Here is a 20,011-nt window from a genome sequence, read left to right as displayed (position 1 = left end):
CTTTAGGTTAACAATGTTATGCAAGACAGCTGTCCTTTCCATCAGAGCATCGGCTGATTTCCCATCTCTCTCAGATACTCAGACACCACCCTGGTAATGATGACGACACTGCATTTAGGAAGCAGGAAAATATTTAGCTGTTTTCCTGTTGCTTTTACAGGAGTCCTACATGAAGGGAGTCCAATCAGAGAATGGAGGCAAGGCAGCTGAAGAGAGATGTTGAGGCCCTTATGTGAGTGGATATTAAGAAATGGTAGAAAAGTCCACATGAGGCACATTTTAGATGATAATAATGATTAATTCTCTCTAATCTGAACAGTGGTGATTACATTGGGCAGAAACTTCGAGAAAACTCTTTTGATCCAAAGGGGAAGGGGACCTCCACCATGCTGGATGACCTGGTAAAAACCTAAGAGGGCGTAATCCTAGACTCCATGTTAATGCCTTGTCAGTTGATAGAAGACACTAAGTTAAGGGGCAGAAACAAAACTGCTGTGTTGTGTTATTTGTGTGCTTGTTTCAGGCTCACTTTGACCTTGCCATCAGTGTTGCCCTTTGGTGGTTGGACAAAGAAGAGGGACGGGATGTCCTTGATAGAGACATCATGTAAGCTGCTTGTGGGAGTGGGGGCGTTCTGAGTTGATCTGAAAAACAGTATCAATCAATCAATCAATCTTTATTTATAGAGCGCCAATTCATAACAGCGTTACCTCAAGACACTTTCCATAAAGAGCAGGTCTAGACCAAACTAGAGGCATAAAGTATAAGGTAAATAGTATTGGTCCAAGCACTGAACCTTGTGGAACTTCATGTCTAACCTTAGTGTGGACAGAGGACTCATTGTTAATGTGTACAAACTGAAATCGATCTGATCAATAGGACTTAAACCAGCTTAATGCGGTTCCTTTTATACCAGTGAACTGTTCCAGTCTCTGTAACAGGATGTGATGGTCAATGGTATCAAAAGCAGCACTCAGATCTAACCAGACCAGGACAGAGAGAAGTCCTCTGTCTGATGCACTCAGGTCTAACCAGACCAGGACAGAGAGAAGTCCTCTGTCTGATGCACTCAGGTCTAACAAGACCAGGACAGAGAGAAGTCCTCTGTCTGATGCACTCAGGTCTAACAAGACCAGGACAGAGAGAAGTCCTCTGTCTGATGCACTCAGGTCTAACAAGACCAGGACAGAGAGAAGTCCTCTGTCTGATGCACTCAGGTCTAACAAGACCAGGACAGAGAGAAGTCCTCTGTCTGATGCACTCAGGTCTAACAAGACCAGGACAGAGAGAAGTCCTCTGTCTGATGCACTCAGGTCTAACTAGACCAGGACAGAGAGAAGTCCTCTGTCTGATGCACTCAGGTCTAACAAGACCAGGACAGAGAGAAGTCCTCTGTCTGATGCACTCAGGTCTAACAAGACCAGGACAGAGAGAAGTCCTCTGTCTGATGCACTCAGGTCTAACCAGACCAGGACAGAGAGAAGTCCTCTGTCTGATGCACTCAGGTCTAACAAGACCAGGACAGAGAGAAGTCCTCTGTCTGATGCACTCAGGTCTAACAAGACCAGTACAGAGAGAAGTCCTCTGTCTGATGCACTCAGGTCTAACAAGACCAGGACAGAGAGAAGTCCTCTGTCTGATGCACTCAGGTCTAACAAGACCAGGACAGAGAGAAGTCCTCTGTCTGATGCACTCAGGTCTAACCAGACCAGTACAGAGAGAAGTCCTCTGTCTGATGCACTCAGGTCTAACCAGACCAGGACAGAGAGAAGTCCTCTGTCTGATGCACTCAGGTCTAACAAGACCAGGACAGAGAGAAGTCCTCTGTCTGATGCACTCAGGTCTAACAAGACCAGGACAGAGAGAAGTCCTCTGTCTGATGCACTCAGGTCTAACTAGACCAGGACAGAGAGAAGTCCTCTGTCTGATGCACTCAGGTCTAACAAGACCAGGACAGAGAGAAGTCCTCTGTCTGATGCACTCAGGTCTAACCAGACCAGGACAGAGAGAAGTCCTCTGTCTGATGCCATAAGGAGGTGGGTGTGTTTTACACATGCAGCTACAAATATGATTAATGCTGCACAAGACATGTAGAACACTTGTGTTTGAGGCAGTGGTGCAGGTATTTCTCTGAATGTGAGCATCATGACTTAGACTTTACTTTATTGATCTCCCATAGGGGGAAATTCACATGTTACAGCAGCAACAGAGGCAGGGCAAGATAAGCAATAATAGAAAAAGAAGGAAATAAAATAAACAACAGTAGAAAAATAAGAAATAGTAAATAAATATATATTGTAATGATAAATAAATATTTACACTATGAACATAAATGTACAGTATGGACAGGTATATGAAGTGATGAGTGAAAAAACAGTGCCAGTCAGCTACCATGTAGTGACTGTGGACTGTTCCTCAGTGTGCTAACATCAGCCAGTGATGCTGCTGTTAAAGAGTCTGATGGCTGATGGGAGGAATGACCTGCGGTAGCGTTCCTTCCTGCAGGGTGGGGGCCTCAGCCTGCTGCTGAAGGAGCTGCTGAGGGCCCCCACAGTCTCATGCAGAGACATACAGCTTGTGTTGGAACGATCAGCATGAGTCATGCTGTGGGAAACAAATGGACAGAATCAATTTGAGAGGTGGAACAGCACTACATAAGCCTGCCGCTGTGACACACTGGGAGGCTTCACCACCTATCTGTAGCAGAGGTGAACAAGGTGACTGTTAAGGGCCCCGTCATCTCCTGGGGACCCCCAACCTTGACTGGCTGGGTGTCTCTGGCTGTGTTCAAGTTCACTGTGGACCTAATAGATCACACATTGTGCTCTGAACTAAATTGTTGAAATAATCACCCTTTATCAACTAGACCACGCCATGAAAAAGCCTCACAGATAGAGCATGTGTCTACGTATTTGTCTTTTTGAATGTAACAAACAGAAGTGAAGAACAGAAACCTGAGGGTCGGCAAACATCAGAGACAGATACACAGGTACACTTCATTACACAGGGATTTGAGCATTATTATTTAATGTTAAAGACAAAAAGGATAACAAAGAATGTGTCCTGTTGGCAGTGCTGACAGAAGTACTCAGATCTTTTACTTCAGTAACATTTTGAATGCAGGACGTTTACTTGTAAGTATGTAAGTATTTCTGCCCCGTGGTATTGCTACTTTTACTTAAGTGAAGGTACAGAAGAATCAGCATCAAATGTACGTAAAGTAGCAAAAGTAAACTTCCTCATTATGCACAATCATTTTCAGTATATTATTGTCGTATGATTACTGATGCACGAATGTGTTGGACACTTGGAGCTGCTAACAGTGGAGCTCATTTTAATTACTTTGTCCTGCTGGTAACTTTAATAATCAATAGTCTTATCTGTAGTATTACATTATAATTTATCGTTTAACTACATTAAATCATCCCTGCTGATCTTTTTCCCATTGCTGCCTTACATACAAATGTGGGGTTTTTGTTAATTGAGGTGATACCTTCGTATAATCCTTTGGATCCCACGGCCTTCTGTTTTTTGAGGGGTTTTCTGGAGGGGGGACCTCTAGCCTTCTTCACTTATCAGTATGTCCCCGTCTAATCAGTTGACACCACAATAGAGGGACCTGCTAACTTCAGGTAGAGGGGGTCCAAACACATTTTAGCCTGAAAAAGTTGAATCTACACGATGTTCAACTGTTGAATCTTTTACGAAGCTCCTGTTCATGGGAGTTACTAAATTAAGCTTCTTTCCACTTTCCTCTCAACCACAGTGGAGCAGCAAGCAGCTCACGAAGTGCCCAGTACCCTAATCGCTTAGAGCGAGAGGCTATGATCCTGTCGTCCTTTGCTGGGATAATCATGGTAAATGTCTTTTATACTTGAATGTAACTTTTATTTTTAGATCTTGTGAGGCTAAATATGGGTCTGGGCTTAGCTGGGGTGTCTGTCTCACTCCTCAACCTCTAGTTTCTAACCTGTGGACCATTTACCTGCTTCAGAATAGCCTGCCAGTGGAGGAAATCTTGGCTCTGTACAAGTGCAAACCAGCTGCTTCATTCTCCAACCAGCAGTCCAAGGTACAAGTGTCCAGGCCTTTAACTCACACTCCTGTTGACAACAAACACATACAGTGTCTGTATAACTAGTCTGGTCCGCTGCCTTTGGTTTTCTAATGTCCTTAATGTATTGATTTTGGTAATAGAGAAAAGTTAACTCCACTGTTTTTTAACCCTAGGGCACGATCGTCTATCCGTTCACTCTATCCTACCATCCCTTTGCCATGCTTGGCTCGTACAAGGCTGTGCACCACTCCAAGAAGCACAGTAAGTGTGTGTAAACATCAAACACACTTCTCTGGCAATATCGGTTCCCAAAGGGTTTTTGACCTGCGACCCTTAATAAACAAATAATTCCTGCTCGTGGCCCTTGATCACAGGTTGCATACGTCTGTATGATGTCCTGTAAAACTGTTTTCATCAAACAAAGATTCAAGGAAAAAACATTTTCCATTTTCTAGAGCAGACCCTCCAAACAGCAGCCTGACAAAAAATAAATCTCATAGAGTTTCCGTGACTAGTAAACAGCTCCATCCTCTGAGGAAGGCCACACGGTGGGGTTGAAAGCTGTGTAAACAACAGATACTGTAAGTTGGACCTTGTGTTGAGATTCTTTGTGTTAAGCTGCTTCTGCTTCTCAGTGATGGATAAAGTATTCAGATCCTTTCCTTTAGGATCAATGCAACTCAGAAGTACTCTACAAGTACTCTTACAAGCACAAGCTCCTTCAAAATCTCACTTCCATAAAAGTACAGAAGTATTAGCAGTAAAATGTACTTATGGTATTAAAGTAAAGTAAGCTTTCTGTCAGGGTCCGTGTTGGACAGGAGGTTGGACAGAGAGAGAGAGAGAGAGAGAGAGAGAGACAGAGACAGAGACAGAGAGAGAGGGAGACAGAGAGAGAGACAGAGAGAGAGAGAGAGAGACAGAGAGAGAGAGACAGAGAGAGAGAGAGAGAGACAGAGAGACAGAGAGAGAGACAGAGAGACAGAGAGAGAGACAGAGAGAGAGACAAAGCAAACAGCAACCAACATACTAACAGCAGCTATAGTACTGACAATAGGAATGTGACTAATAAATTAGCATTATGGCAACACTGAAAAACATGATGAGCAGTGATTCATGAAGCCAGAGAACCACAGCAGGAGAACCAGGACCAGAATCCACAGGAACCAGAGAACCACAGCAGGAGAACCAGGACCAGGATCCACAGGAACCAGAGAACCACAGCAGGAGAACCAGGACCAGGATCCACAGGAACCAGAGAACCACAGCAGGAGAACCAGGACCAGGATCTACAGGAACCAGAGAACCACAGCAGGAGAACCAGGACCAGGATCCTCAGGAACCACAGAACCACAGCAGGAGAACCAGGACCAGGATCCTCAGGAACCAGAGAACTACAGCAGGATAACCAGGACCAGGACCCACAGGAACCAGAGAACCACAGCAGGAGAACCAGGACCAGGATCCACAGGAACCTGAGACATGAGAAAAGCACAGAAAGGCTCCGGGGAAGATACCAAGTAACAGACACTAAAGAGACATGAAGCATCAGGATGGAGAGGAAGAGGAGGAGAGAGGAGCCCAGTGCATCATGGGAGTCCCCCAGCTGTCTGAGTCTATAGCAGCATGACTAGGGGCTGGTCCAAGACCTGATCCAGCCCTAAACTATAGGCTTTACCATATATACAGTATATATACAGTATAAGCTGATGAATTTAGGGTAGCCAGGCTTTAGGCTCTGTGCTATGGAAGAAATAAACTGCTCTACACAGGGGTTCTCCATTGTTATGCCTAGAAAGGGCTGAGGTTAAACAAGTTGGGTAATAAAAAAAACAGTGGTTAGTTATGGTGTTGCGATGGCAGACACCTAACCAAACAATGTGGTGGCCAACACTAGAGGGTAGCTTTCTGTGGAAGAGGGGTAGCTACAGCATTATCTAGTGGATCTGGTGGGAATAGCAAACTGAGGCCAGTTAAGGTAAACGCAGGTTTACACAAAGTACCAAAGTTTACCAAAAGATGATGCTCTAACTGAAATGCAGGGCAGTGACAGTCAGGATTGCCTCTTAAAGTTGAATCAAGCTACAACATGTGTTACCAACAGCGAGGTACTAACTGTTTCACACTGCTGGAAGCACACTGTGGCTCTCCCAGGCTCTATTTCTTTGTCAGGCTGAAATGCACTGCAGTAACAGCCAGGTACTAGCTCTCTAAGCTCACAGGGCTGGTGGCACGCTGTGTCTTAATAAACAGCAGCTACAGCAGTAGCAAGCTCTAAGTGTAACACTATGGGGCTTTAAATGTTTGTTATCAAACATAAGCATCAGTGTTAGCATTAGCTTTAGCCTTAATTCACAGTAACAGTTTCACAAGTAACTCTCAAATTGCTTCAGCTAAATTTAGTTAGATTCATTTTCAAAATGCACTTGTTTGTAAGTACAGCTGGACATGTAATTCTGTGACAGACTAGTGGTTAAACATGATGACTTTTGCTTTATCAAAAAAATTTGGTTTTGACCAAAATTATGCTGAAAATGAATTCTGAATAACTGCCAACAGAACTCTGCCTCACACGGGGCACCAATTATGTTGTGCTAAGTACTCTGGGGCACCAGAGGGTTTGCACCATTTCTGGGGAAATCGGAATTAATGAATAATTATTAAAGAAAATTAATGATTATATTCATTAGTAGGACTAAGTGTAAAGTCCACCTTGATTGGGGCGCCAGATAACAAACAATAGGGAGAGTGTGTGTGTGTGAGAGAGTGTGTCGGTGGAGAACAAAAGGTGGGAGAACCAAATGTTGACTCCCTACAAAATGGCCGGCAGACCCCCTGGTGTGTGGGTCAGAGTCAGACAAAGGAAAGCTAAGTGCTGTAGCTGTTATCTTAGCTTTGTCTTTCAGTCGAGGCCTATTGTAAACTGTATGTGTGAGTGTGTGGGATAAAGGTGCAGGTTAGCAAAGGATGGTTAGTCTGTAGACCCTGCACAGTAAACTACAACACATCACAATAATCAAACTCAATGATCATTAAAGCAAATCAAAACCAATACATTAACAAGGTTAAACCACTGCTTAGCCATGTATTCAGTTATGCTAAGCTTTAAATCGCTGCCATGAAAAAGGTGGTCTGTATTAGGACCAGTGGCTCAAGAACATGGAGGACTCAAATGCAGGACACCAGGACGCTTTTAGTCAGTTTAACACAGGTTTTAATGATACACAAGATTTCACGATACTTTCTGAATACAAGGCAAAGAGTAGCAATACTTTCCTTTGGTAGAAGGACCACATGAAGACAGGACAAGACAAGACGATGTGGCACAGGACAAAGGGAGACGCAGACTATTTATACATGAGGTAATGGGGAACAGGTGGAGACAATCAGGGCGGGGCAGACTATCACCAAGGCGGGAAAACACACAAGGGCAGGAAGTCATCAACCTGAAACGAGAGGAGAGTTTAGTTTTCAAAATAAAACAGGAAGTGAGAGACGAGACAAAAACACGAGTGAACAAAACCAACTTAACAGACACGACGAGACATAACAGTCTGCTCTGGTACAGGCCACACTGAGGCTGGGCTGGAGGAGTGAGATGAGGTGCAGCGCTGAACTGGTCTCCAGCAGAGCCCAAGGTGGAACAGAGCTGGACCCTCAGAGGTCCAGAGGAGAATTGGGAGAGCTGAGCTAGACCCGGGATCAGGGATCTAGAGGCAGAAGCTGTCAGGGGTGTGAGAGAGCAATGGAAGGAGAGCTGCACTCTCTACAGTCCAGGTGAGAGATCAGAAAGAGAGAGAGACAGACAGACAGAGAGAGAGACAGAGAGAGCAATAGGGGAGATCTGGTTTTGTGGCCTGAGGTTGTAGGGTCATGTGTCCCACCTTGGCCAATGGTGGCAGTAAAGCTGGATCCAGGGGTGCGTTTAGCACATATGTGTGAAAACTTAAGGACTCTGGGAAACTGAGTTCAGAGAGGGAGCCCTTTGTTCAACAGACAGAAACATGTAGTCTCCACCATTTTCTGGTGGAGGGCCCAACATGCTGGTTGCTGTAGATCATAGATCACTAACTGGTTGACTGCGGTCCGGGTCCGGAACCAGACACCATCCTATACGGCCATTGTTTAATTTTTTTGTAAAATTTTCATCTGTGAAGTGACTAGTTACTTAGGTCGTTTTCACACCAGGATAGTCCGGGGCAGTCGGCTCGATTGGGTGGGGAATGACGAAGAATTTCACACCTTCATTTGGTTTGGTTCACTTTCACACTGCACTTTTGAAAGCGGACCAAACCGCCTGGACAACGTCGCGCAGCTCGTGTGGGGCGGTACTGCCCGAAACGAGCACTGACCAGGGAGAAAAAAAGCATGAAGAAGAAGAAAACCCAGCTCATCAATTAACAGAAAACAGTGACCTCGATATATAGTGCTCTGACCATATATCAATAAGCGCCACTACTCACTACTCACTGCCCACGAGACGTTTTCCAACTTTTTCTTTGTTTACCTCTGGTCCTTCGGATTCACACTGTTGGCTTTGTTTTTTTTTCTACCCAAAATGCACTGCGCTCTAAGTCACTTCCTCTCTTTGGTTCACTTCTTCTCTTTGGTTCGCTGGATAGTTTGCATTTCCCACTGTAAGCAAACCGCACCAGGGTTCACTTGCAAGCAAACCGAGACCCACATTTTCAGGCGGACCAGAGTTCGGATGAGCTTTCACACCTGCCCAAACAAAGCGGACTATCCGAGGAAACGAACTCTGCTCCGTTTAAAGCGGACCAAACAGCTCTGGTGTGAAAGCGACCTAAAACTGTCTAATAAATGAAGTGGAGTGATAAGTAGTTTTCCCTCTGAAATGTAATGAAGTAAAATTCTGAATTAATTACTACTACTACTAAAGTAAAGTACCCCTGAATTATTCTTAAATACTGTATTTGAGTAAATCTACCCAGGTACTTTCCACCGCTACTTTCTCTGTCTCTATCTGTTCTTATGTTGCGATCCTTTGGAGGGGTGCCAACCCCCAGGTTGGCAGATCTAATAGATGTGTCACTTATTTTTGTTTTCTTAAAAATCTCTCATAGGTCAAAAATTGAAAAGATGGCTGTCTGAGAGGGTGAAGACTAGTGGCCCGAGTGGACGAGTTTCAGTGCAGTCTTCATCCTCCTCCTCCTCCTCTCAGTCCTTCCTCAGTGTGAGTGAACAAGCATCCTGATCTTTAGTACTTTTCTGTCGTGAGTTAATCTAGACTGTTTCAGAGGAAAGGGCCCTCTGAGAATGACTTACTACACACAGAAATGACTGGAGCTGTTTGCTTGTGCATGAAACATGAGAGGCCTCTGCTGCCACCGTGTGGATCTGCACAGACCTCATCCAACCCCTCCTCTGTGTCCCGCCCAGGACAGCAACCACTGCCCCCAGGAACGAGCTGAGCACTACGAGGGCTCACTGGAGTCTCTGCAGGACTGACGTCAGCCGCCAGTGCCACCGTCTGTTTGGACCACTGAGTACCACTGAGTACCACTGAGTACCACTGAGTACTACTGAGTACCACTGAGCACTACTGAGTACTACTGAGTACCACTGAGTACTACTGAGTACTACTGAGTACTACTGAGTACTACTGAGCACTACTGAGTACTACTGAGTACCACTGAGTACTACTGAGTACTACTGAGTACCACTAAGTATTACTGAGTACTACTGAGTACTACTGAGCACTACTGAGTACTACTGAGTACTACTGAGCACTACTGAGTACTACTGAGTACCACTGAGTACCACTGAGTACTACTGAGTACTACTGAGTACCACTGAGTATTACTGAGTACTACTGAGTACCACTGAGTATTACTGAGTACTACTGAGCACTACTGAGTACTACTGAGTACCACTGAGTACCACTGAGTACTGCTGAGCACTACTGAGTACTACTGAGTACCACTGAGTACCACTGAGTACCACTGAGTACTACTGAGTACCACTGAGTATTACTGAGTACTACTGAGTACTACTGAGTACCACTGAGTACTACTGAGTACTACTGAGTATTACTGAGTACTACTGAGTACTACTCAGTACCCGTGAGTACCACTGAGTACTGCTGAGTACCACTGAGTATTACTGAGTACTACTCAGTACCACTGAGTATTCTGAGTATTACTGAGTACTACTCAGTACCACTGAGTACCACTGAGTACTGCTGAGTACCACTGAGTACCACTGAGTACCACTGAGCACTACTGAGTACCACTGAGTACTACTGAGTACTACTGAGTACTACTCAGTACCACTGAGCACTACTGAGTACTACTGAGTACTACTGAGTACTACTCAGTACCACTGAGTACCACTGAGTACCACTGAGTACTACTGAGTACCACTGAGTACTACTGAGTACTACTGAGTACCACTGAGCACTACTGAGTATTACTGAGTACTACTGAGTACTACTGAGTACTACTGAGTACCACTGAGTACCACTGAGTACTACTGAGTACTACTGAGTACCACTGAGTATTACTGAGTACTACTGAGTACCACTAAGTATTACTGAGTACCACTGAGTACTACTGAGCACTACTGAGTACTACTGAGTACCACTGAGTACCACTGAGTACTACTGAGCACTACTGAGTACTACTGAGTACCACTGAGTACCACTGAGTACTACTGAGTACTACTGAGTACCACTGAGTATTACTGAGTACTACTGAGTACTACTGAGTACCACTGAGTACTACTGAGTACTACTGAGTATTACTGAGTACTACTGAGTACCACTGAGTACTACTGAGTACTACTCAGTACCCGTGAGTACCACTGAGTACTGCTGAGTACCACTGAGTATTACTGAGTACTACTCAGTACCACTGAGTATTCTGAGTATTACTGAGTACTACTCAGTACCACTGAGTACTGCTGAGTACCACTGAGTACCACTGAGTACTGCTGAGTACCACTGAGTATTACTGAGTACTACTGAGTACCGCTGAGTACTGCTGAGTACCACTGAGTATTACTGAGTACTACTCAGTACCACTGAGTACCACTGAGTACTGCTGAGTACCACTGAGTACCACTGAGTACTGCTGAGTACCACTGAGTATTACTGAGTACTACTGAGTACCGCTGAGTACTGCTGAGTACCACTGAGTATTACTGAGTACTACTCAGTACCACTGAGTACCACTGAGTACTGCTGAGTACCACTGAGTACCACTGAGTACTGCTGAGTACCACTGAGTATTACTGAGTACCACTGAGTACTACTCAGTACCACTGAGTACTACTGAGTACCACTGAGTATTACTGAGTACCACTGAGTATTACTGAGTACCACTGAGTACTGCTGAGTACTACTGAGTACCGCTGAGTACTGCTGAGTACCACTGAGTACTACTCAGTACCACTGAGTATTACTGAGTACCACTGAGTATTACTGAGTACTACTGAGTATCTCTGACCTGGAACTTGATGCATGTTGTTTAATAAAGTCTTTTCAATCATACACAAAAATAACACATGTCAGATTACTAAAGGTCTGTACCGGTGCTGTCAGTGAGGTTAGAGTAACCAGATACCTCCCGTTCATTCTTACCTATATGAACACTACTGATTCTTAAAAGCACATCTGTCTGTGTCAGCACGTGTAAATAAACAGATTGCTACCTTTGCAAAAGATATGTGAACCTCTAACACCCATTATTATGCACGCTCATGGGCACTGCAGAGGCTTCCTGTTTACACAGATGAATGCTCCTCATTGGTCAGCGCTGCAGATGTTCCTTAGCAACTGATTTACACATGTCTGAAGTCTTGACTAGTTTGAAACCAGCTGGATAGCAGTTACTGAGAACGTATGAAGGACTGGTGTCCAATTGCAGTGTGGATTTATCAGGAGCAGCACGATTAACAATGACGATGTGTTTAATGGTATCACCAACAACACAGCTGGCCCGTTTCCCTCTTATGAACAGAGAGATGTTCACTTTTTCAGGGGAGTTTTCAGTCACCTCCATTTGAAATTCAATAAATGGTTAAAGGCAGTGAGGCTTTGTGATGACCTCTGTTATTCTGCATGGAAAGATTAATCCACCTGATGATGGATTAGTGGATAAAACGTCTCTCTTCATGTCCATATCAATAAAGAGGGCACAGTGGGTCAGTAATTTGCCTGCTAGGACTTTTGCATTGATGATTCAGGGATTTTTGCTGTATGCCCAGGATCAAGATTTTGGCAGCGATGCCAGCGCGTTAAATCCCCGCTCATTGAAAAAACAGCTAAAGTGGGATCTGCAAACCCTTTGATTGAGGTTTATATAGCGGGGTTCTGGTCCTGCTTTGTGAGACCACTATTTTCTGTAGGTGATTGGCCCCAGCACTCTTTGCAGGATGAGTAGTAAGGTAAGAGAATTTTATCATGTTTTCTGTCTAAAATGGCTTCATACACCTGGTAAAACCTTTAAGTCTAACCAGTGCAGGACATGATGGAGATCACTTTCAGACATCTGAAGGTCTGGTGGCCACTTCCATCACGATGAGGTGCTGCTGTCATCCACCCAGAGAAAGTAAATGTGCCTCAGACTGTTTAAATTGTGAGAGGGAAGACTGGTACAAAGTCAGCCACAGTTAAATCTGTCGGACCTGCTTCATGAGACAATAAAGCACAAAAAAAACAACTATTAGTCGCCAATGTCTTAATTGGCCATACTTAAGTGCAGCATCACCAGGGCAGGTTACGGTAAATATAGGTACAAGATACAATAGAATGTACATAACACTGTTTCATTCCTCCTGAACGTAAGAAGCTGTGCAGTGTGACAAACTGAGCTCTGGGCTCCCCCTGCCTCTGCTTTGTCTCCTTCACTCAGATCACATTTTATGAGGACAGAAACTTCCAGGGCCGCTCCTATGAGTGCGACACCGACTGCCCTGACATGCACCCCCACTTCAGCCGCTGCAACTCCATCAAGGTGGAGAGCGGCTGCTGGGTGCTGTATGAGAAGCCCAACTACACGGGCTACCAGTACGTCCTGACCAGAGGAGAGTACCCAGACTACCAGCGCTGGATGGGCTACAACGACAGCATCCGCTCCTGCCGTACTTTCTCTTATGTGAGTCAGTGCTTTGATTCATTCACAGCGGCCCAGTAGACGTGTTCTGTGTTGGAGATTATGATGCACGACGAGCACATTTTGTGTCTGCGTGCTCTTGTGTGTTTCTACGTACCTACGTGTGTGCTTTGCTCTGTCTGTCTGTCACTTCTCCTCTTATCAAACAAGCCTGGATTTTACTAAAGGGAAGTGATTTATGTATTGAAGAAACCATGAAATCAAAAGTTGAACAATAACTTTGGGTAGGTGATGAGCAGGCCTGACTTTCCTACTGCTATATAACACATGCTAATCTCAGGCAAAAGAAACAGGGATAATCAGGTGTAGATTTGGGAGGAAATAAGCCAGAGGAGCATCCTGGTCGAAGAGACACCACAGAGGTGTGCTGTTGAGGAGCTCCCTGCACTAGCGCTGTTCCTCTTCTAACTTTGGATTTGACTCCACTGTGTTTCTCCAGACCAGTGAGGGCCCCTACCGCATCCGCATCTACGAGCGTCCCAACTTCCAGGGCCAGATGATGGAGTTCAGCGAGGACTGCGAGGCAGTGCAGGATCATTTCCGCAGCCGTGACATCTACTCCTGCAACGTCATGGACGGCTACTGGACCCTCTACGAGCACCCCAGCTACCGTGGTCGGCAGTACTTCCTGAGGCCCGGAGAGTACCGCAAGTTTAGTGACTGGGGGGCCACCTGCGCCACCACCGGCTCCTTCCGCAGAATCACAGATTTTTAATCTGTTGATTGTATTTACATTTCAGTTTCATCAAAAACACACTCTTCCTCCTCTGAAAAGCATGTATTTGTGGAAACTGGCAGTGACAATAAAATAATGTGTCTCACGGTACAACGAGGGGTGGGAAGGCACCCGGCACATCAATAAGATACTGTTAAATAACTCAATAAAGGGATTGACTGTAAACTCGTTTCTCTGTGCTCGTCAATAAAAATATTTGTATGATTGACTGATTGAACTAACTGGCTCAAAAAGAAGCCAGTAGGCCCAAACAAGCAGCATAAATATAACTATCGCTTTTGTTTTTCCTCTTCATGAGATGGCACCAACAGGTTTGATCTTGTTTCAGTCCGTCACTCACATCCCAACACACACACACACACACACAGACAGACAGACAGACAGACAGACACAGACAGACAGACACACACACACACACACACACACACACACAGACACACACACACACACACAGACAGACAGACAGACACACACACAGACAGACACACACACACACACACACACACACACACAGACACACACACACACACACACACACAGACAGACAGACAGACACACACACACACACACACACAGACAGACAGACAGACACACACACACACACACACACAGACAGACAGACAGACAGACAGACAGCGGGTCACCATGCCAGCCATTCACCTGTTTACAGGACACAACATATTTGTGCTGTGCTGTTTTTAGGTATTTGCTCTTCAGGGTGTTTCTTACACCCTGACTGTGATCGCTCTGAGTCCGTCCCGTTTCAAACAAACAGAAGATGGGTGGCAGAGCTGAGCAGTGACTGTTCCAGCGCCTGTCCATACTGTGGCTCTTACTAGAAGCTGTACAGTGTCTGTTAACTGGAACAGAGGACATGACAGACTCCTGTAGCGTCTCTGCTGACACCAGGCCTCGTTTGAATAACAACACACACGGCAGCGCCTACTGCCACAGGCTAAGGCATATAAAGACGGACTTTACCTTTTGTGGCCAAACACACAGGAAGCAATTCGAGCAACAACAGCAGCCATTATGGGGAAGGTTTGTGCCCAGTCTTACATTACAAATGAAGGAATGTCCAACATGTGCACCACGGGCTCTCTGTGAGTCACTGAGATGAAACATGTGTCAGACATGAGCTGACTGTAACAGGCTGACTCCCTCTGCTCCATCAGATCATCTTCTACGAGGACAGAAACTTCGGAGGCCGTCACTACGAGTGCATGAGTGACTGCGCCGACCTGCACTCCATGTTTGACCGCTGCCGCTCCATCCGAGTGGAGAGCGGCATGTTCATGATCTATGACCGCCGGGGCTACATGGGGAACCAGTACTTCATGAGGAGGGGGGAGTACTCAGACTACATGGGCTTGGCAGGGCTGAACGACTGTGTCAGGTCCTGCCGCATGATTCCCACGGTAAGGCCTTCTGCAGATGAACACACTTCTGATGCTGGACGTATCATCACATCACATTATCTGTATACCTTAAACCGACTCTAAACCTTTATATTAGGACATTTGGTGTGTCGAATGTGCACACAATAAATAACTTTAAGGAGCTAATTGCTGCTTCTGCCTCTCAGCCGTCCTTGCATTGGTAATTAAGGGCTCTCATCTCTTTGTTTAAGGAAAATTTTAGCAGCCTGATGCCTACGTGGAAGATTAAGTGAAAAAGTTTTTCTAACATGAAGCAATTTGAGGAAACCTGAGTTTATATCTATTTATTCTACTAGATGTACCAAACACCATGTGTGTGCTAACATTTGGTCTAAAAAAAAAAGGGTTGATATACAGAAGTGTAGTGTTTTCTTAACAAAACCCATCAATAACTTTTTTCCTTAGTGAAACATGATTTTTTTGTTTCCATCCCAAGAGTTGCCACAGTTCCAGTTTGAACTCTCAAATTAGAGGATCTTGAAAGGAAAGTTCAACATTTTAGAAACTGTGATTATTTGCTTCCTAGTCACGAGTTAGATGGGAAGGTTTTTTCCACCATCATGTCATTACATTCTCTTTTTGTCTGGTTTATTTAACCCAAAAACCAAAGTATGAAAAACGCCAATTCCTCATTTAACAAGATGTTAAATGTTGTTGTCAGGTGACCAGTGAAGACTCACAGGGTGTCACAGGTGCTGGTTGGCAGATGTTGCTACCTGTTTGCAGTCTTTAAGCTAAGCTAACTAGCTGTTGGTGGTCACCTCATTTTCACTGTGAGGGCATGTGTGGCATCAGTCTCCTTATTTAAAAAGCAAAAAGTATATTTGCCCTAATGGCTAGCTACTCCTTTAAGAAAAAAAACGACAACCTTAATCAGCATTTGCTTTCAATGAAGCATGCTGTCTTTTACATGAAGACTTCTAACTGTGAATGACGTGTGAAACATAGGACGGCTTCCTCCTCGAAGACTATTTGACCCTGTGACCCTCCTGCCCTCTGTAGCACAGCGGCGGCTACAGGATGAGGCTGTACGAGCACTTCGACATGGGAGGGGAGATGATGGAGCTGACGGACGACTGCCCCAACCTCATGGACCGTTTCCGCATCTCCAACTTCAACTCCTGCAACGTGATGGACGGCCACTGGCTCATGTACGAGCAGCCGAACTACAGGGGGCGTCACTACTACCTGATGCCCGGCCAGTACACGGCCTTCAGCGACTGGAGGGGCAACAGCTCCAAGGTCGGCTCTATCAGGCGCCTCATGGACCTCTAAAGACAGAGGAACAATTCTTGTCAAATGTCTGCTCTTTGCCCTGTTTCACAGGCTGAATAAAATGGCGTCAGTGCTTATGTGTATTCAGTTTTGTTCTTGCTCTCTGCGTTTGGAGGGCAGGTTTTCCCATGAGGATGGGCCTCACATTCTGACTCTCATCAGAGGCTTAAATAAAATACTGCAAGCACTGACACTTACCACAAAGAGACTGGAGCGTTATCTATTGTCGAGCTGAAGGGAAGCGTGTCTGACTGCTTGTCTACCTTTACATTTGTTTATGATGTATAATGATAATTAATAAGTTATTTGTGTGCCACAAATTAGTACAAGGATAATTGTTCTTGGGATGAGAGATTTAACCCCTTCAGAGCTGTGCTTTACTGTCTGAGCAGTGTGTGTGTGTGTGTGTGTGTGTGTGTGTTTGACTGTAGTTAACCTCTCCACCACAGGGTAGCGGCAGAGAGTTGAAATTAGAGATAAAAACAGTCATTTGAACACAGCTGTACATTAATGTGTGAATAAACATTTGATAGTATCCTCACAGAACTGGTTACCATTAAAGACACCAACACAAATGTAGGAACCTTTTGCACTGATAACACTGGGATCCGAGGAAATGACATTTTACAAAATATGACTCTGAAATCTAAAACAGAATTCAGTCAAAGAGAGAATGAAGTGTTAATGTGACACTGAAATTAAATATTCAAACCACAAACAGCTTTGATGAAGGCATGAACTAGATAAACCTAACCCTAAAAAACATGATTTAAGTGTAGTACAAAATACACCACACATTCAGTGATGACAAAGAGTTCAGGACTATTTCACACACAAAAAAAAAACGTCCTGCCAACACCAGTCCAACCCCAAACACTGTCAGCCCTCACCTGGACACACTCACCTCCTAAACATCTGTCCAGGACAGCACGGCGGCACAAACGCCAAAGATTCCTGCTATTACAATATGAATGACACATGCAGAGTCTGCGTTTTACATTCACTATATATGTGACAGGTGGGAGTCTTCAAAGAGCTGGATGGATCACACGGGGCAAGGCACAGGGCAGGCGAAGCGGCCACCATGGGGAAGGTAAACATCACAGCTCCTAGCGCACACTCCCAGGAGGGTTGGGGAGGGGGGCGACGGTACGCTGCTCATGTTCATACAGGATGAGAAAAACACTTTTATTGGAGGGGAAAAGGGCCTCCAGGCTTTTCTTTTGGATTATTTATCTTAACAGAGATTCATTGCTGTTGTTTTTACAAATGAAAAGACAGGGGAGTTGATTAAAAACACAAAAATTCAAAATAAAGAGCCAGCTGGGAAAAAATGTAGCAACTATCTTTTGTGTTGAATGGCTTTTACCATAAGTCATCAATTTCTAAAGAAAGCTTTTACATTTTTAGATTATCTTCTATGAGGACAAGAACTTCTCAGGGTGTCATTTTGAGCACAGTAATGACTGTGCGGACGTGATGAGCCTCCTCAACCACTGCAAGTCTATCAGGGTGGAGAGCGGCAGCTTCATGATCTATGAAAAACCCAACTACAATGGCAACCAGTACTACCTGAGGAAAGGAGAGTATCCAAACTTCCATCACTGGATGGGCATCAACGACTCTGTCAGCTCCTGCCGCCTCATCCCCACGGTGAGCTGCTGTTTGTGTGCACAGCCAGGAGCCTGTGCACAAACATGCTTATATCGTTCAATTAGTGAGCCTCTTCATCCCTTCAAATACCGCATGTTGCTATGAGTGTGCCACCATGGTTTATTAGATGGAGATTCCTTTCATGGACCACAACAATTCCCTTCCTTCCATTCCTCCTTTAAAGCTGCTATTTCACAAAATTTTGTTATTCTACTTTTCCTCTGCTCCTCATTTCACTGCCTCTTGTGTAATTCACTTGAAGCATTCTTACCAGATGTGAAGAATAAAACAGTGTGGGGGGGAAACACACAAAAAGTGTGTAAATTTGAAAATGAAAATAGTCACATTTATTTCTTACATTTGCACTGTTTCCTACTTTGTACTGCAACTACCGCACAATAATTTTTCCTCTGAATAAATCAATCAGACTGATGCTACCGTGCTCACAGTGACACGGCTAACATGTTAATGCCAAACATGTATAACGTTATGCATGTTATGCATAAAGATATTTCACTCAGAATCACAAACAGCCTCATAGTGGAGCTTTAAGAAGAGTCAGGAGATCACAAAGTCACGTGGATCAGACATCCTCTGAGGACCATGAATGTCCTGCAATCCATCAGCATCCAAGAGAAAAGACAGTCTTCTCTCTTCTTTTCCTGCTCCATCCGTCACTAAGTGTGTCTGAAAACTCGCTCTTCAGATTTGGCTCCCTTTATGATGTCATCTGTTGATCATGTGACCTCCTCCAGCTCTTTTTCTCCCCCTGAAAACAGCCTCTGTTATGAGGAAAACAAAGATTTTTTTTTTTTTTTAAACATTAAACCACGTAACCCTGTTCCAGTAGGGCCTCCAAATACAAGTATGAACTCTAAAATGAGCAAAATATGGGACCTTTAAAATGATCCATCATTCATTTGTACAACATTAGAGAATTCTATGTAACATCCATGTCAACATTGTAGCCACAGTGTGTGCGTTGTAGAGGTCTTTATACATATTTCCAAATGACTAAACTATTGACAAACATCTTTCAGTGGACAGTTTGTATAAAGAGGCATGTTGTCATTACAGTTACTTGGGACACCGTGTGTTATAGTAAAGCATATATAACCATGGCTGGATGTGTTTTTGTCCCTCTGCCATTCCAAACTAGGAGCCGGGGTCGTTCAGCATGCGCCTGTACGAGCGCATTGAGTTTGGAGGCCAGATGATGGACCTGGTGGACGACTGTCCCAGCGTCATGGACCGCTTCCACATAAACGACATCTTCTCCTGCAACGTGACCCACGGCAACTGGCTCTTCTACGAGCATCCCAACTACCGGGGCAGGATGTACCTGATCAGGCCCGGAGAGTACAAGAGGTTCAGCGAGTGGGGTGGCAGGAGCGCCAGGCTGGGCTCCATCAGACGCATCACGGACTATTGATCTGCTCTAGAGGATGACAGAGCTGCACGGAGGCTTCAGAGAGGCTTCATTCTCAGATAAAAGCCTGCAAGACGTTAGAAAAGGGCAAAATACTGTGCGTGAGGCTCAGTGACGAAGACGGTCTTTGGTCATATTTGGTCATTTTACTTCAAGGATTAAAAAAGATCTTGAAAAGCTTTTGAATAAGCAATAACAGAACGTTTTTGGACTTGTTCTTGGTCGAATATTCACCATTGTAATAAAGCAATTGCAAAATGTCTTCATAGTCCGTTGAGTTGTGAGGAA

The 20,011-nt window shown here is 44.7% G+C and overlaps 4 protein-coding genes across 4 annotated transcripts; all 4 read left to right on the top strand.

Moving 5' to 3' along the window:
- Nucleotides 1-191: 191 nt before the first annotated feature.
- Nucleotides 192-9,526, top strand: LOC139208136 (uncharacterized protein C2orf80). Its single transcript, XM_070837716.1, has 8 exons — nt 192-232; nt 320-401; nt 524-606; nt 3,767-3,857; nt 3,995-4,072; nt 4,231-4,318; nt 9,142-9,251; nt 9,458-9,526. The coding sequence occupies exons 1-8, from the start codon at nt 192-194 to the stop codon at nt 9,524-9,526; spliced, it is 642 nt and encodes a 213-aa protein (XP_070693817.1).
- A 2,925-nt stretch (nt 9,527-12,451) lies between these two features.
- LOC139208753 (gamma-crystallin M2-like) lies at nt 12,452-13,906 on the top strand. The gene is made up of 3 exons (XM_070838491.1): nt 12,452-12,463; nt 12,931-13,173; nt 13,631-13,906. The coding sequence occupies exons 1-3, from the start codon at nt 12,452-12,454 to the stop codon at nt 13,904-13,906; spliced, it is 531 nt and encodes a 176-aa protein (XP_070694592.1).
- A 96-nt stretch (nt 13,907-14,002) lies between these two features.
- Nucleotides 14,003-16,641, top strand: LOC139208577 (gamma-crystallin S-1-like). The gene is made up of 4 exons (XM_070838296.1): nt 14,003-14,014; nt 14,930-14,968; nt 15,103-15,345; nt 16,369-16,641. The coding sequence occupies exons 1-4, from the start codon at nt 14,003-14,005 to the stop codon at nt 16,639-16,641; spliced, it is 567 nt and encodes a 188-aa protein (XP_070694397.1).
- Nucleotides 16,642-17,725: 1,084 nt separating this feature from the next.
- LOC139208913 (gamma-crystallin S-1-like) lies at nt 17,726-19,726 on the top strand. The gene is made up of 3 exons (XM_070838686.1): nt 17,726-17,734; nt 18,052-18,294; nt 19,454-19,726. The coding sequence occupies exons 1-3, from the start codon at nt 17,726-17,728 to the stop codon at nt 19,724-19,726; spliced, it is 525 nt and encodes a 174-aa protein (XP_070694787.1).
- Nucleotides 19,727-20,011: the final 285 nt, after the last annotated feature.

This window comes from Pempheris klunzingeri, chromosome 10, assembly GCF_042242105.1.
Source record: "Pempheris klunzingeri isolate RE-2024b chromosome 10, fPemKlu1.hap1, whole genome shotgun sequence".
NCBI lineage: Eukaryota > Metazoa > Chordata > Actinopteri > Acropomatiformes > Pempheridae > Pempheris > Pempheris klunzingeri.
This window is presented reverse-complemented; position numbering and strand designations above follow the sequence as displayed.

Excerpts from the sequence above, each read along its gene's own strand:
- LOC139208136 (XM_070837716.1), top strand. The coding sequence starts at position 192 with ATGGAGGCAAGGCAGCTGAAGAGAGATGTTGAGGCCCTTAT. Across the intron at positions 3,858-3,994 it reads CCTTTGCTGGGATAATCATG|AATAGCCTGCCAGTGGAGGA; the intron begins GTAAATGTCTTT and ends TACCTGCTTCAG. Across the intron at positions 4,073-4,230 it reads TCTCCAACCAGCAGTCCAAG|GGCACGATCGTCTATCCGTT; the intron begins GTACAAGTGTCC and ends TTTTAACCCTAG.
- LOC139208753 (XM_070838491.1), top strand. Across the intron at positions 13,174-13,630 it reads CCTGCCGTACTTTCTCTTAT|ACCAGTGAGGGCCCCTACCG; the intron begins GTGAGTCAGTGC and ends GTGTTTCTCCAG.
- LOC139208577 (XM_070838296.1), top strand. Across the intron at positions 14,969-15,102 it reads CAGCAGCCATTATGGGGAAG|ATCATCTTCTACGAGGACAG; the intron begins GTTTGTGCCCAG and ends CTGCTCCATCAG. Across the intron at positions 15,346-16,368 it reads CCTGCCGCATGATTCCCACG|CACAGCGGCGGCTACAGGAT; the intron begins GTAAGGCCTTCT and ends TGCCCTCTGTAG.
- LOC139208913 (XM_070838686.1), top strand. Across the intron at positions 18,295-19,453 it reads CCTGCCGCCTCATCCCCACG|GAGCCGGGGTCGTTCAGCAT; the intron begins GTGAGCTGCTGT and ends ATTCCAAACTAG.